Below are 15487 nucleotides of genomic sequence, written 5' to 3' on the forward strand. Positions count from 1 at the left end.
AGCTTAAGTCAGACCTACTGCAGGGGCAATAAAAAAAAACAAAACAGCAGCCTGCAGGGTTAGTCCCTGACAGCCACCGCCATGTGTTTACTTGCACCTTTGCAGGTATCTCGCAGTTCTGGCTGGCCCCGAATCACTATTTGCGGCCAATCCAAGCTGAGATCCTCCAATACCTGGGGAAGTGCAGGTAAACATGGAGGTGGAGGCCCACCAGGAACTAACCCTACAGGCCAGATCCAGCCCACAGTCCAGAATTTGCCAACCACTGCACTAAGGAAACCATACTTAGTACCAGGTGACTGCTACTAAGGAACTAGTCTGAGAATAGAAGGATCATATAATTCCACCCTAAACTAGAGGTATCAGCTGCAGGCTGGAGACCTATTGGAGGTGCTCAAGAAACCAGGAGATGCAACTAGCCTAGTAACCAGCACGTATCAGTGTTTTTTTGGGTTAGCCAATCCCCACATACTGAAAGAGCACCCTTAATTCTGCATTAATGAACTTTTGTGGCACGTTATCAACATCTAATCTGAAGATTTTAGATACGCAACATGTTAGTTGTGGTGCTACCCATGAATTTCTGAGAGGTGGACAGCAGTACAAGGACAATACCTTAATTACAGCATTTCTAGAGATTTCTATAAAACTGTACTTCAAAATGTAGTGAAAAGATATGTTGTTACTTACCATTAAATCTTTCACTCTGTTGCTTAGTTGATCAATAAACAATATTGGAAGGTAATGCACAGTCTTCCCCAGTTGAATCCTATGATGTTCAAACATGGATGTGCTTATAATATTACTCCACAAAGAATTTTTTCTCTAATCATGTTAATGCACAAACTATATATAGTTTCAAACATATTTAACTTCAATTTGTGCATTGAAAAATTTCATTCGGGATCTCTTTACCCTATGAGAGTAGTATATTTGGTGCGAGAAAATTTGTCCTTTTCAATTCACTTACTGTAGTTTCAACTTAAAAGATTAGCAATACAGAAAGACAAGTGACGAATTCCAGATACACATGCAATATAAAGGACAGAAAATGAAACAGAACCTGGATAAAACCATCATTTGAAGTTGGTAGTGAAGTGTTTGTTGAAACTACAAGATGCAGAAGTGACAGCAGAAATTATAATATCTGCATCCCGGTAATAAGAACTGGGGATTACCCACATCTGAAATGTATTCGTAAAAATAAGTTAGTCTATGATACCAGTGCACCGTAAGAGTTTTTCACAGCACTCCTCACCACAAAATGAGAGCATCTCACAAATGGATCAGGACGGATCAGATAACACCTTTTACTGGACCCACTTCTATCGGTGAAAGAGATATGGTTTTGAGCTACACAGATCTCTTCCTTTGATCTGAAGAACTCTGTGTAGTTAAATAAATAGCCCAGGGTCAGCAGTCAGGGTCAGAGGACCTACAATGGGGAGGGGAGGCACAGATACTCTCACCAACTCCCGGAGCCCTGCCAGAGGGGAGTACCCACTGGCCCACTAGAAGGATTTGAGGACTGGCAGAGGACTGGTAAATTGAGTTTGAGACCCCTGTTCTGTTCTATTCTTGTAACCAAACAACAGAAGGCTTATGTAATTGTTCACAAGTCCTGTGTGATTTTACAGAAGCAGTGGCTTAAGGGAAAACTGGGATCCTCTACTCCCAAAGGTACAGTGCATTTGGGATTTTTGTGTGTAGCCAGTGTGGAGGCTGGAATTCTTTAAAGGAACTCAGAGGCTGGAGTGCATGCATTGTTAACCTGCAAGGCATATAAGGCTGGCATAGCTCACAGGATTGTGCTTGAGTGGCTGAAAGGGTGGTGACGGCAATAGGGAAGGACACCCCACCACCACAGGCAAAACTACTTTTGTTAGTAGCTTGGGATGATAAAGTGACTCTCAGACCTGATCACCTTTGAGAACCACCACAACTGTCTAATCTGTGCACTGAATGAACTGGGTTTCATGGGAAATTGGATATGATCATGCATTTGAAGATCAGGGCTCCACAAAGCATTGAATCTAGTTGCCCATGGTGAGTAGATTTCAGACGGGCGCCCCATTTGTTTCCAGTGCGTGCATGTGCAATATGGGTCTTGCACATGCGCAGCGCAGGGCTGGCAAGCGGGCTTTTGCCGCCGTTCGTCAAGCCCTGATCATATCACATATAAGCGAAAGAGGGCCACAATTAAAATTTGGTGCAGTCTTGGGTCAGAGTAAGCGCTGCTACTATTTAAATATTGCTCTCTGTGGCTGCTGAAGTTTCAGTCTGATGTTAAAATACCCATTTCCCAACAATGAGTCCTGTGATTTTAACTGTACAACTTTAATGTTTTACTAAGAGGCTTTATAAAGGAGAAGGAGCCATTCAGACTACGGGACTAATAAGTCTAACAAAATATAATTGTTAGCATACATCTTCATGTATCGGTGAACATCAGCAGGGAGAGAGGCTCCATCGAAAACAAAATCTTCCACCATGACATTTAGAGTTAACCTTGACCTCCAATGTGAGACAGGTTCATCTAAGGCATTGGTCTGTTTCTTTTCTGCTTCAATTTGCTAGTAAATAAAAAGGAAACAAGCACAATGCTGCACATATTAAATGCAATTAGAAAAAAAAACACATCACACAAATCCTGGATTACAATTAGTGACAACAGAAACATGAAATACATGGAAAATTAGCACTATTATAGCTTGAACCAGATATCGTATCGATTTTTTTCTAACTCTAATGGAATAAATCCTATGCCCATTGGTATTTGAAAAACATATATGCTTAGAAAAGAAGAAATATTGTGTTTTTTGGATTCAAGACTTATGGTGTTAAAAATCTAAAGCCAGTTCAGGAAAAAGCTAATTAAAAAAAAAATCCAACCAAAAATCAATAAATTGTTAAAAAAAACGTATTGCTTTCGGGCCTGACCCAGAAGTTTAACATACCGTTACCATGCATCAGTTTTTGAACCTAAAGACCACGATTATCTTTTATGTTCTAAGTTTCTGAGCTTTTGCAAAAAACTCTCTTCAAGAAAGGACTTTAATCACAAAAGCAACAAGGAGGTCTGTGGCACCTTAGAGATTAACTGATTTATGGGCATTTATTATGCCTTAGTAAATCAGTTAGTCTCTAAGGGCTTAACTAGACTATGCTAGAGTGTCAAAAGAGGATCTCACTTTGAAAATAGTTTAGACACAGCTTTTTCAGCAACCTTCTCCCACCCCCCATTTGGCGAAAAGACGCTCTTCCTCAAAAAATGACATTTACATGGCTTTTCGACAGGGGGGGGGGGGGGAGAAGAGAAGGTTCGCTGAAAAAGCCACATCTAAACTCCGTTTTCGAAAGTGAGATCGGAAGAAAATATGCAAATTCCCGTGGGAATCTGCATATCCTCTTTCAACACGCTAACGTAGCCTAGATAAGCCCTAACGTGCCACAAGGAATCTGTTGCTTTTGTATATACAGACTAACATTAACCCTCTGAGACTTTCACAAATGCATTTTTAAGTCCATCATGAAACACACCGTGCCCACAAATATGCCTCTCCTTTTTCCTTAAGAATGACAACAATTCAGGCTGTTGAACACGGGCAGTGGACACAATAGGCCATGGAAGACCACGCCTCCTCAAACAGGATATAGAGCACCTTCCTTTTCAGGCAAGCTGGACACTGCCTTTCAGTTCTGTCACTTGGGCCATGGCCCAACTAGGGATTTTAAATTTAGATTAATTAACTAATTGAATAGCTGATTTCCATCGACTATTTGATTAGTCGATAAGGGCACCCCCATCATTGAACGGTAGCAAGAAGTGTACAGTTCTGAGCTCTTCCTACAGTTCAGAAGTGGAATCCCAGCAGGGACTGTGGGGCCAGCGGATGAATCCCTGCCAGCCCCACTCTCCCTGAGGCACCTGAGCCTTTGAAATGTTTAAGAGCCCCAGAGGGGACTCCCCCACTGGTCCAGTGCTCCTTGTGGTGCCTCAGCCTTTGAAATGTTCAAGAGGTCTGCTGGGGTTCTTGTACACTTCAAAAGCAGAATCACAGCAGAACCAGCACGAAGAGACTGCTTCAGTCCCCACTTGTGCCGTTTCACACTGTGCCTCTACCTTTCCTGTCCCCCATGGAGACAGTGCTGGGGGGGAACTGGCTTTTAAGCCAGTTCCCCCAAGCATTGGCTCCTGCTCTCCCCCTTGCGGCCTCTCTAACAGAGGCAGAAAGAGAAGGAAGTGACAAAATTGCATTACTAGTTGACTATCCAATAAGCTTATGTTTATCCGTTAGTCGACTAGTCGCTTACATCCCTAGCCCCACCCATACTGCTCCTTTTCCTGCCCCCAGTCCACTCCTTCCCCCAAGGTTCCTCCCTTGCTCCCCCTCATGTCTCTCCACCCCCAGGGGGCAGAGAGGGGAGAAGATGTGCAAGTGGTGGGAGGACTACCCTGGTGAAAAAAAGGTGAAGAGGTGCTAGTAGCAGGTTGAGGAACCTTGGGAGAGAGTATAGTCCTGTTCAGGGCTCCACAGGAATCACAGCAATGAAGGAAGCAGCATAATAGGGCCTCACTCTCAGGAACCAGTGCTACATCTCTTCCCACTAGGGTGGGCATCAGGCTCACTGGCAGCTGTCCCTGGTTGCACAAATTTATAAATGTGTCTCACACACCTCCAACAAAGGAGTCTGTTCCACATAGCAATCTGCATCTTCTGTCCAGAGTGTACAAGCATGCAAACTGCTTGTACACACTACCTCGACCAGAAAACTGCTGGTGAGCCAGGTACCCTCCACAGTAGGCAAGGATGGGTGTGGTACAACCATGCTGGAGGCACTGACTCATGGGAGCAGGAGCCCGACATGCTGCTGCTTCTGCCGCTGAAGATCACAGTAGATCCCTGGAGTTTGCATATCTAGAGAGACAAATTTTGCATCAGCAAGGGGCTCTAGTGAAGAGGTGCAAGCTGCAGACAGCCTTGGATGAGGGAGCAGAGCAGAAGTGGGTCTTGTGGCAGAGAGATGGGCACAGATTTAAGGGAGAAGGCAGGGTTCAGGGTACAGCAGAAGGTGTGGTCCCTCCACTTCTAGGGAACGTCCGGAGTTCTTGTTCTGCCTCTTCTAATGTGGGAGTCACATGCTGCCTAAGTCTCTGGGACAGTTTCCAAGAGAGCAACAGCCAAATTACAGCTTTTGATTATTTATTTTTGCTTCACTAGCAGCCAGAGTAGATGATATGTCCAAATAGCTTAAAGTATCAGTAAGAAAAGTTACAGCTGTTTTGTGGATTTCACAGTAAAATATTTTTCAAAATTATAGTGATGTTCTCCTGCAATGAAGCTAGCACGGTTCACAACACCCATGGGGATCAATTTGTCTAAAATGGGTTTGTACACAATTAGAACAGCCCATATTCACTGCTGCACCATCTACAGTCAGGCCAACCAGTTCTAACAAATGAATTCAGCCTTAATCTCCAAAACTTCTGAAGCTATTTTTATTTCCTATGTGACGTCACCAAAAGTACCAGACTCCATGTCTTCCATATTAAAGAGAATGTTATTTCCAATGGTGCACAAACCTGATTTACACCACTTTGTTCATTGTTCTGCCTGAAAACAAAGTAATAAATCCAGTTTTCTGAGAGACTTCCTTACAGATCTTGTAAGTGCCTCTCTAACATTTCAGTTCAGTTCAATTTAAGATCAAAAGGCTCTTTACAGCCTGAAAGCTGCAAAGTATTCAAAACATTTAAAATTCAAATAGTTTAATCCTGAGTATGATCAGTAACAAAGTGTCAAACGTCTGAAGCTACTACAAAATATGGTGTAGCTTTGCCAGCAAATTAAACTCACTTGCCCATGCAGAGATCTCCCTCTTAAAAATCAGATGTGATATACAGAAACAGCTGTTTTAAATGTACAACTACAGGCAGTCCCCGGGTTACATACAAGATAGGGACTGTAGGTCTGTTCTTAAGTTGAATCTGTATGTAAGTCGAAACTGGCGTCAGCCGCTGCTGAAACTAATCAGTTTCAACCGCGGCTGAATCTGGACGCCAGTTCTGACTTACATACAGATTCAACTTAAGAACCCCAGGCGTTCCCCAAGTCAGCTGCTGCTGAAACTGATCAGCGGCTGATTCCAGGAAGCCTGGGGCAGAGCAACTCTGCCTCGGGCTTCCTGTAGTCAGCCGCTGGTCAGTTTCAGCAGCGGCTGACTTGGGGACGCCTGGGGCAGAGCAGCTGGGGTGCTGCTGGGTTGCTCCAGTACCACAGCTCCTGGAAACTGACCAGCAGCGGCTGAATCAGGACGCCTGGGGCAGAGCAGCTGGGGGTGCTGCCGGGTTGGTCCGGAGCGGCGCTGCGGGACCAACCCGGCAGCCCCCAGCTGCTCTGTCCCAGGGGTAGGCAAGAAAAGCCTGGTCTGCTGGGGGAGGGGGGGGAAGAGAGGCACTAGCTGCACCCCCCCCCCAGCAGACCAGGGAGATGGAGGTGGCGGGACCGCCCAAGTCCTCCACGGCTTTGCTCCGTCTCCCTGGTCTGCTGACCTGGGAGACGCGGAGCAAAGCCGCAGAGCATGCGGGCAGCGGGACAGTCCAGGCGCACCGCGGCTATCCCACTGCTGGCGTGCTCCGAGGCTTTGCTCCCCATCTCCCTGGTCTGCTGGTCAGACCAGGGAGACGGGGAGCAAAGCTGCGGAGCACGCCCGCAGCGGGACAGCCCGGGCGCGCTTGAGCTGTCCCACTGCAGGTGTGCTCCACGGCTTTGCTCCCCGTCTCCCGAGCAGCAGACCAGGGAGATGGGGAGCAAAGCCTCGGAGCACACCTGCAGTGGGACAGCTCAAGCGCGCTCGGGCTGTCCCGCTGCAGGCGTGCTCCAAGGCTTTGCTCCCCATCTCCCTGAAGACCAGGGAGACGGGGAGCAGCTTTTCTCGCCCCAGAGGACGGGGGTGGCAGACCGCAGCGCATCTGGGCGTCCCGCCGCTCCCGTCCCCTGGGGCGAGAAAAGCCCTGTTCGTAACTGCGGATCCGACATAAGTCGGATCCGCGTAACTCGGGGACTGCCTGTATTTTCAATGTTGCTGTAGCGTAGAGCTTACTTTAGCTTAGCCTGAAAATTAAACTGTTGCATTCTGGCAAAAATAACTGCCTTTGAACTACCTGACCATAAATGAGAAACCAAGATCCAACCTCATCTTTTCCTACAGATTTGTGACCGGAGCACTGACATTCAACCTAAGCCAGTGATTCTCAGACTTTTCACTTTGGCAGACCCTTATTTGCAGTCAAATTCACAGCCCCCCTTACCTTTACTATAAACAAAAAAATAAATCCTATTATAACAATAAGCTCAAACAACTTTGAACACTGTCACTCTTTCAAAAACATAGCTCATCATAAAAGGTAAGGTTTTCAGACTAATACAATTTTCAAAATCTTACAATCCCTAATTCTTTTTTATGGCAGTCCATCCTCCAGAAGTCAAGCTGATTCACAATATGCAAAGGTCTGACCTGGATAGCTGATGATAACTAGATCCATGCTCCTCCCTTCTGAATACCGCTATTGCTCTGATCCAGCCCCCCTCTCCCAACCCATTCCTGACAGACCTAAATATTTTCTAGTTCTTACATATTACTTTAAGAAACCTGCTTTATTGTTACTGCACTGTCATGATAATGAACATTTTCAAATGTTCTTTTGATGCATTTTTACCACAAAGGAAAAAAGCCTACCTGGGTCGTGGATTCTCCAGTGAGAAGATTAATTTCTTCTGGTTTAGGGACCATGTATGTGGTCAGAGGACTTACTATATGCACCTGTTTGCCATCGTGCCAAGGTAAAATGCCAGCATGATGAAGAAATATGTATGCATACAATGTGCCATTATTTCGAGTTTTCTTTGGTACAGAGACATTGACAGTTCTAAAATAGAAGATAAATACACTATACAATGTATAAATATAGTGGTGTCAATTATAAACACAGAATGTTTATTACTTTAAATGCTAATTAGAACTTGCTTTAAAAATGTGTTTCAAAAGGGTGAACCCCAAACACAATATTATGATGCAACAAACTACCAGATGATCTGCAGCAAAATATGTTCAATATAAATTGCTAACTCGGCTGTTGCCAAGTACTTTGTGACAATGAAATTGCTCTTCAGGCATGGTAAGTTATAAGCAAGGAACCACAGAAAGAGTGTAGCAAGAAACAGCATGTTTTCATTTTTATTAGCTGTGAATGTTTTGTTTCTTTGACACACTCTGGTAAAAAAAAAAATTACTCCCGATTATTTACACTGAATGGCTTAAAGCTTCACACAACATGATCATTATAAAACATGACAGCAAATTATGAACTAATTTGAGGTTCTAAAAATTCAGTTTATTGTCCAGTTAGTGTCTCACTTTTTTAGATTCCTCAAGAATTATTTTTAAGTATTTCTCTAATTTTGTCAGTGTCATTCAATGAAACTTTCATCTCAGAGTAACAGTAATATTAGTTTGTTTAAATGGAGAAAAATATTTTTCATCTACCTGTATTTCTGTTAATTCTGCCACAGACTAGCCCTGCCCTGAACACTTTCACAAACACAGAAGCAGGTTACATCACAGTAAACATATTCACTAGTCACCTGAGCTGAAGTGTAATATGACCAGAGTTACAGGTCTCCAATTAGTGGAATTACAAGTTTGAAAACCTAGCAGAATCTGAGACAGACACCCCAAAAGCAAAATGACAAGCTGTTTGAGGGTTTTGTTTTATTTTTTTTTTTTTAAGTGAAATAGGTTTACTTGAAATTGATTATTTAAAGTGGAATATAGACATAGTTCTAGAAAATTTAAATATAAAACATTTTTTATTGTGAAACTACAACTTAGAAAAGTAGAATTTGTTACATACCTGTACTCAAAACCAAAACAACGTAGAACTTTAAAGCCTACTCAGTCCTATTTCTAGTTCATCCAATCACCAAGACAAAAAAGTGTATTTAGAATTATGGGAAATAATGCTGTGCACTTGTTATTTGCAATCTCACCTGAAAGTGAGAATAGGCCTTCGCAGGGCACTTTTGTAATTGGCAAGGTATTCAAGTGACAGGCAAGCTGAACATTTATACAACCCGCATGTTTTAGAGGATGTTCCAGACAACATGCTTCCATGCTGATGATCTTCATTAAAAAATTAATGCTTTAAATTAAATTTGTGACTGAACTCAAGGGAGAGTTATGTCTTCTGTTTTACCATCATTCTACCATATATTTCTTGTTATAGCAGTTTCAGATGGTGACCCATCACAGGTTGGTTGTTTTAAGAACGCTTTCACTGATGATTTGACAAAATGCGGTGAATATAGCAATGTGAGATTTCCAAGACTGAAAAGAGCATTGCAAAATCTGAAACAAAGCGTGGAGCATGCTTTCAGAAGTTTTTTTTAAGAGCAACGCTACAATGCAGAAACTACAGAACCCGATTAAAAAAAAAAAAAAAAAAAAAATCAACTTCTGCTGATGATGTCTCATGATAAAAATGAACATGCATCAGTGTATTGGATCATTATCAAGCAGAACCCAACATTAGCATCGACACGTGTACTCAGGAATGGTGTTTGAAGCATGCAAGGAAGGATGTATGAATCGTCAGTGCATCTGGCCCCTAAATATCTTGCAATGTCAGCTACAACAGTGCAATGTGAATGTTTGTTCTCACTTTCAGGTGTCACTGTAAACAAGAAGTGGGCACCATTATCTCCTGTAAATATAAACAAACTTGTCTTGGTGACTGGCTGAACAAGAGGTAGGACTGAGTAGACTCATAGGCTAAAGTTTTATACTGCTTTATTTTTGAATGCAGTTATTTTTTGTACATAATTCTGCATTTGTAAGGTTAACTCATGATAGAGATTGCTCTGTAATACTCAGAATGAGAGAACTGAAAAATACTATTTATTTTTCAGTGAAAATATTCATAATAAAAAATAAGTGTGAGCACTATACACTTTGTATTCTGTGTTGTAACTGAAATCAATACATTTGAAAATGTAGAAAACAACCAAAAATATTTCGTTGTTTAACATTGTGATTTTTTTTAATCACGTGACAGCCCTACTAAAAACATAGCTTGAAACACCAGCTATTACAAAATGTCTCCTTACACATAAAACAAGCAAAACGATACACAAGTTATGGAAGGACAGACCTGGAATTCCATGTTAATTTTAGCCACTATTCAGATTATTAGAACAATACTTTAAAGGCGGGGTTGTCAATAGGCAGTGTCATGGCCCCCATGCTTTAGGAAACTGGCTTATGGATATCAAAATGCATAACTCAAAGATGCTTTAGGCAAAATGAATCATGTGACTTTTTAAAGTTACAATCTGCTAATTTTATTTCTGTGCATGTATCATTCTTGCATGTAAAGCTAAAAATATGAAGTGTGGATCTGTTTATAATTCTTAACTGTGCCAATGAGAGCCATTACTCATACTCTGGAGACATAATGGCCCAATGATCAAGACAATGATCTGTAAATGGGTGTGCTTTTCTTGTAAGCCCAAATTGTGGTTGGTTCTACAAAGGCACGGGGCCAGGCTACCTGACACTGGAACCCATTTTGGATGTTTTAGTTTTCCAAACAAGGGTAAAAAGTACAAACTGATCACAAAAAAAATCTCATCTTGGGCAAGAAAGATATAAATGGAGGAACCAAACAACAGACGGTGGTTACCAGAAACCAAAAGACCCCCACATACCATCAAGATGCCCAGTAGAAGAAACATCTAAGAGTAAACAGGGGAAGGCTTGAGTCCAAATTAGGAGGCTGCCTAGCTTGTGAAAGATGGGTTTAGAACAGCTGTTAGGTTAAGAATTTGCATGTAACAAGTTTCTTAGTGTATTAGGATTAGCTTCTGTGTTTTGTTTATTTTGATTTAACTTACTTTGTCTGTTTTCACTTGCAATCACTTAAATACTACTTTATATATTTAATAAAAACAATTTTGTTTATTATCAAGCTCAATGTAAAGAACTGTTACACGGGGGAGCAACCACTGTGCATATCTCTTTCATTAAAAAAAAGAGGGCTGACCTTATGAGCTTTCTCTAAAACTTTTACATAGACTAAGATGGATTTATTGGGGGTTTTGGTCCTCTTTGGGGCAGCATTCCTGGGTGCTATTGATGGCCATATAGCTGTATCCTCCCAGCTGTTACCCCCAACTCTGTGCCTTGGCTGGGGGAGACCTGAGTTTCTGGGTAGTGGAGCACCTCAGAAGGCAGGCAGGCAGGCTCAGTGGCATGACCAGCACACGGGTAATAGTCCCAAGCGGACCAACGTGATTGAACCTGTCACAGGCAAACCACAGGACAAAGGTGGAATGCCAGGCACTTTTGTATCCTGAAAATGTATTATCTTCTCTGGACTCTAGATCTTGACTAGCCCTTGAATAAGACATTTGGACACTGACAAAAATGTAATTGACTAACCCTCTTTTATGGCATCTTGATTATATTGCTGAAGACTGTTTTAAATACTGGCAGCACAAATGAAACTATCCGAGTAACCTAAATATTTGATGCATTATATAACACTGAATCTACACAGCAAAGTTTTACAAACTTTAACATTCCTTTAACTAGAGGTCCAGATCAGGGAACTAGGATTCAAGATTCCCAGACTGTATTAAAGGCAAAAATAAACAGCTATAAAGCCCATCAGTGGTGCTACAGTGGATTGTATTTCTTCCTAATAACTATATTTTATAATCTCTAAATGAATTACAGATGTACAAAGGATTATAACAGATTAAGATAATAGAACATGAAAAACTAGTATGCAGTGGAAAATATGAGTTTCAAACTGCCATTGATATGTTGTTTGAAGTACAGATATTTCCAGTACAATCAAGAGTAAGGCAGCATTTCATTCTCAACTTTAGACTAAATTTACAGTAAGATCTAATATTTTGACTGACAAAATTAAAACTTTATTTAAAGAAAATAATAGTTAATAAAAATAATTGTAAATAAAAGCCTGAATTTCTATATACATAATTGCATTAGCTTTGATGGTGGAAAAACCACTATGAAACAAGAGTTGACAACAAATCACTATTTCAACATGAAAATACTGTGATACATGGTAGATCTACCTTAATACACTGGCACTAACATACATCACATAACTATTATCTATTTGATACAATGCTTTTGCAGGAAAGCTAAAGAATTTTATAATACTACCTTACCTTTCAAATCTGGACTCAATATCAAAATCTTCCACATTCAAAATCAGATCTATATTATTCTCAGCACCAATGTTTGATCTTGTGGCAGTGTATACACTTAACTGAAATAAAAGAGATAAAACAATCAGAGCACGGACAAAACTTTTTGTACCATGCTACCATGGTCATGTTCCGCATCTCTAACAAAACTGTCCTAAGTTCTCCCATCTTGGGTGGCATAATCACTGTATCAGGTAACAGAGCAGAAAAGATACATAATCCATAGTGAATACTAAATTATAAAACATTACAAATAAATACACATATGACTTGACTGCATCACTGATCACTACAGGAATAATACAAGAATACTCAACAGAATATTTGTGGGGAAAAGAGGAAAGAACTGGGAGTACACACCTTACAATACTAGATTAGTTTTCATCAACTGCTTTCAAAACAGTTTGACAAAGGATGTCAGTATCATTACCTACATTTTACCGAGGGGGAAACTGAGTCACCAACTGGTGAAGTAACTTTGTTCAAGGTCACCCATCAAGTCAATGGCAGAGTGAGATAGAGAACACAGGGCTCCTGAGTTCACTAGTCTAGTGCTCAAGACACAGTGATTCCCCTCATTCTCCACACAGATTGCACAAGGAATGAATGAGGACTTTGTAATGAATGAGGTTAACATCAGTACAGTCTGTCTCACTGAAAGCTAGACAAATTTAGTCTAGAAATAAGATGTACACTTTTAATGGTGAGAGTAACCAGCCACTGGGACAATTTATAAGTGATTGTGATACAAAGTCCCCATCACTGACAATTTTAAATCAAAATTGGATTTCTAAAAAGCTATGCCCAGGGAATTATGTCAGGGAAGTACTATGGCCCATGTTACATACATCAGACTAAACAATCACAACGGTCCCTTATGGCCATGGTATCTCTGCATCTATTTGTTAAAGAATTTGAAAGACCAATAGCCAATAAAGGATGGTCCCAGATTCAGGCTACTGGATTCTATACCGTCCTCTGCCATAGAACTCCTATCCAATACAGAGCAAGTCATTTAACCAAATTTAGCTACTCATTGCATGCCTCTCATTTCTGAGTGCCCAACTTGAACCACAGAATGACAAATTTGCAGAAGTAATCAACTGTAACAGTGCTTTGAATATATAAAATACTATAAGGTTTACCCAGCATTACTCAGCTCCTTAAGGCAATTGATTTTTTTTCTTCAATTAAATCACTGCTCTGGAATGGGCCTGGGGATAAGGGGTATGCAGTATGCAGGCTTCCCCAGGGAGAGGAAACAATCTCAGTCCTCTCTCACTGCAGCACCTTGGGGCCAGATGAGAAGTGCCTTTTCATTGCTGCTGCAGCTTGGGTAGATACAGCTAGGGGAGGAGGTGCATATCCCCTGGCTTGAGGACAAACACAGAAAAAAAATTCTTGAAGGGATGCACACACACTTACAAACTCTCTCAACCGTACAGTAGACAATAAAAGTGTTAATTATGCTGAAAACTCAAGGCCCCTGTGTTTCAGTTTAGAAACTCCAAATCAGCTGATAGATTGGACTGCCAGGGTTTCACTTTGAGACAAGTGCCAGATCAGATAAGAAAAACATCCAAAAAGCAGAGAATGGGCTGTGGGGCTCTAGCTGTCATCCTCTGGTGATGGGGCTTCCACTGACAACAAGAGAGGTAGCTGCTTTCAGCCTCAAGTAACTGGTGAGATACCAGATATACCAGTAGCCCCAGTGCCTGGTAAAAAAAGCCCCAGCCTGCAATCTCCTGCCCACAGGCATGTTTGGAGCAGTGCAGCCAAGGATGACACGTTGCATCACTTTCTTTCCTGACAGCCCAAGTGCCTTATACTTATTTGCAGCCACGAAATAATGGCATTTTCCTGCGGGCAAGCAAAGGCGCTGCTAATTAGTGTTATTTATTATGCCACCTCCTCATGATAATAGTCTGACGCGCTCGTCCTGCGCTCAGAGCAATAAAGAAAAGCCGATAAGGATTCTGATAACGGGGCCTTCGGCGCAAGATGCCGCCGGCGAGAGGCGAGAGCCCTGAAGCTGCTCGCCCCGAGGCGCCCACCCCAAGCGAGCCCAGGTCTGCAGGGCCAGGCCCCGGCGGGGCTGCGCCAAGCACCAGCCCAGCAGGGCAGAGACCCGGGCGCAGGCCAGGGGGCCGCAGCGCGCCCCCGAGTCTCACCTGCAGCTTGGGCCGGCGGGCCAGGTAGGGCCAGATGCAGCCCCCCGCGCGCTCCGCCTGGGGCAGGGCCTGGGCGGGGCAGGGCCGCGTGCAGACGATCCCGTACATCACCCAGCACGTGTGCGCCACGTACACCGCGAACACCCCCACCACCAGGCTGGTGAACGAGCTGCGGCTCAGCATGGCCGCGGGGCCGCTCACCCGGGCCGCTCCCGGCCACAGCACGCCCGCATCCTCGGCCCCGCCCAGACCCCGCGCGACTTCCAGAAGACACCGGAAACACGTGACCGGCCTCGCCGCCCCCTCTTCCCCCCGAGAGGCCTCTGGGAAAGGTGACTGATTCCTGCTGACGTAGGAGGGACGGTAGAAGCCCCGCCCCTTCCGGCGTCAGTCCCGCACTTGCTGCTGACGCGCTTCAGCTCCTCGCCCCGCCCCGCCCCCCAGCGAGCAGCTGCCGGCGGCCTGTGGCGCGCTGCTCCATGGGCAGTGGAAGCAGCGCAGCCCTGCAGGGAGCCTCGCGCACAGCCCCAGAGGCTGCTCCCCGCGCTGCGGCTGGCAGCTACTGCCACACGGGGCCGAGAGACCCTGCTGCGAGGAGACGTTGCTACCCAGTGTCGCACCGCCCGAGGCTGCCTCTAACTACCCGTCTCTTGGCAAAAATATGCTAATTGAGGACTCATTTGCATATTTTCTGCCGATTGGTTTTTGTGCAAAAACATGCAGTGTGGCCGTTTTCTTTTTGTGCCAAACCCCCTTTTTCCGCAAGATCCTTATGCTCGCCCTCCCCAAAAAAAGAGGGATACCCATCTCTGAAAAGGGGCTTTTGTGCAAAAAGAAAACGTTCACACTGTTTTTGTGCAAAAACGGATTGGCAGGATATATGCAAATGAGCCCCTCAGCATATTTTTTGTTGCGGAAAAGTTGTAGTGTAGACATAGCCCTGCAGAGAGTAGTTACATGCCTATAAGAACATAACATAAGAACATAAGAACGGCCGTACTGGGTCAGACCAAAGGT

The 15487-nt window shown here is 43.4% G+C and overlaps 1 protein-coding gene across 1 annotated transcript in view; it reads right to left on the reverse strand.

Annotated features, from left to right (window-relative positions):
* CLPTM1L (CLPTM1 like) overlaps positions 1-14767 on the reverse strand; it is a 47727-nt gene extending 32960 nt beyond the window's left edge. Inside the window, exons 1-5 of the mRNA XM_075921517.1 lie at positions 14471-14767; positions 12261-12361; positions 7741-7930; positions 2428-2573; positions 691-769 (exon numbers count right to left, since the gene is read on the reverse strand). Of these exons, the coding sequence (XP_075777632.1) occupies positions 691-769; positions 2428-2573; positions 7741-7930; positions 12261-12361; positions 14471-14653 (699 nt within the window). The 5' untranslated portion in view covers positions 14654-14767. The remainder of the gene's footprint in view (positions 1-690; positions 770-2427; positions 2574-7740; positions 7931-12260; positions 12362-14470) is intronic.
* Positions 14768-15487: the final 720 nt, after the last annotated feature.

The sequence above is a fragment of the Pelodiscus sinensis genome, chromosome 2 (assembly GCF_049634645.1).
Source record: "Pelodiscus sinensis isolate JC-2024 chromosome 2, ASM4963464v1, whole genome shotgun sequence".
Taxonomy (NCBI): domain Eukaryota; kingdom Metazoa; phylum Chordata; order Testudines; family Trionychidae; genus Pelodiscus; species Pelodiscus sinensis.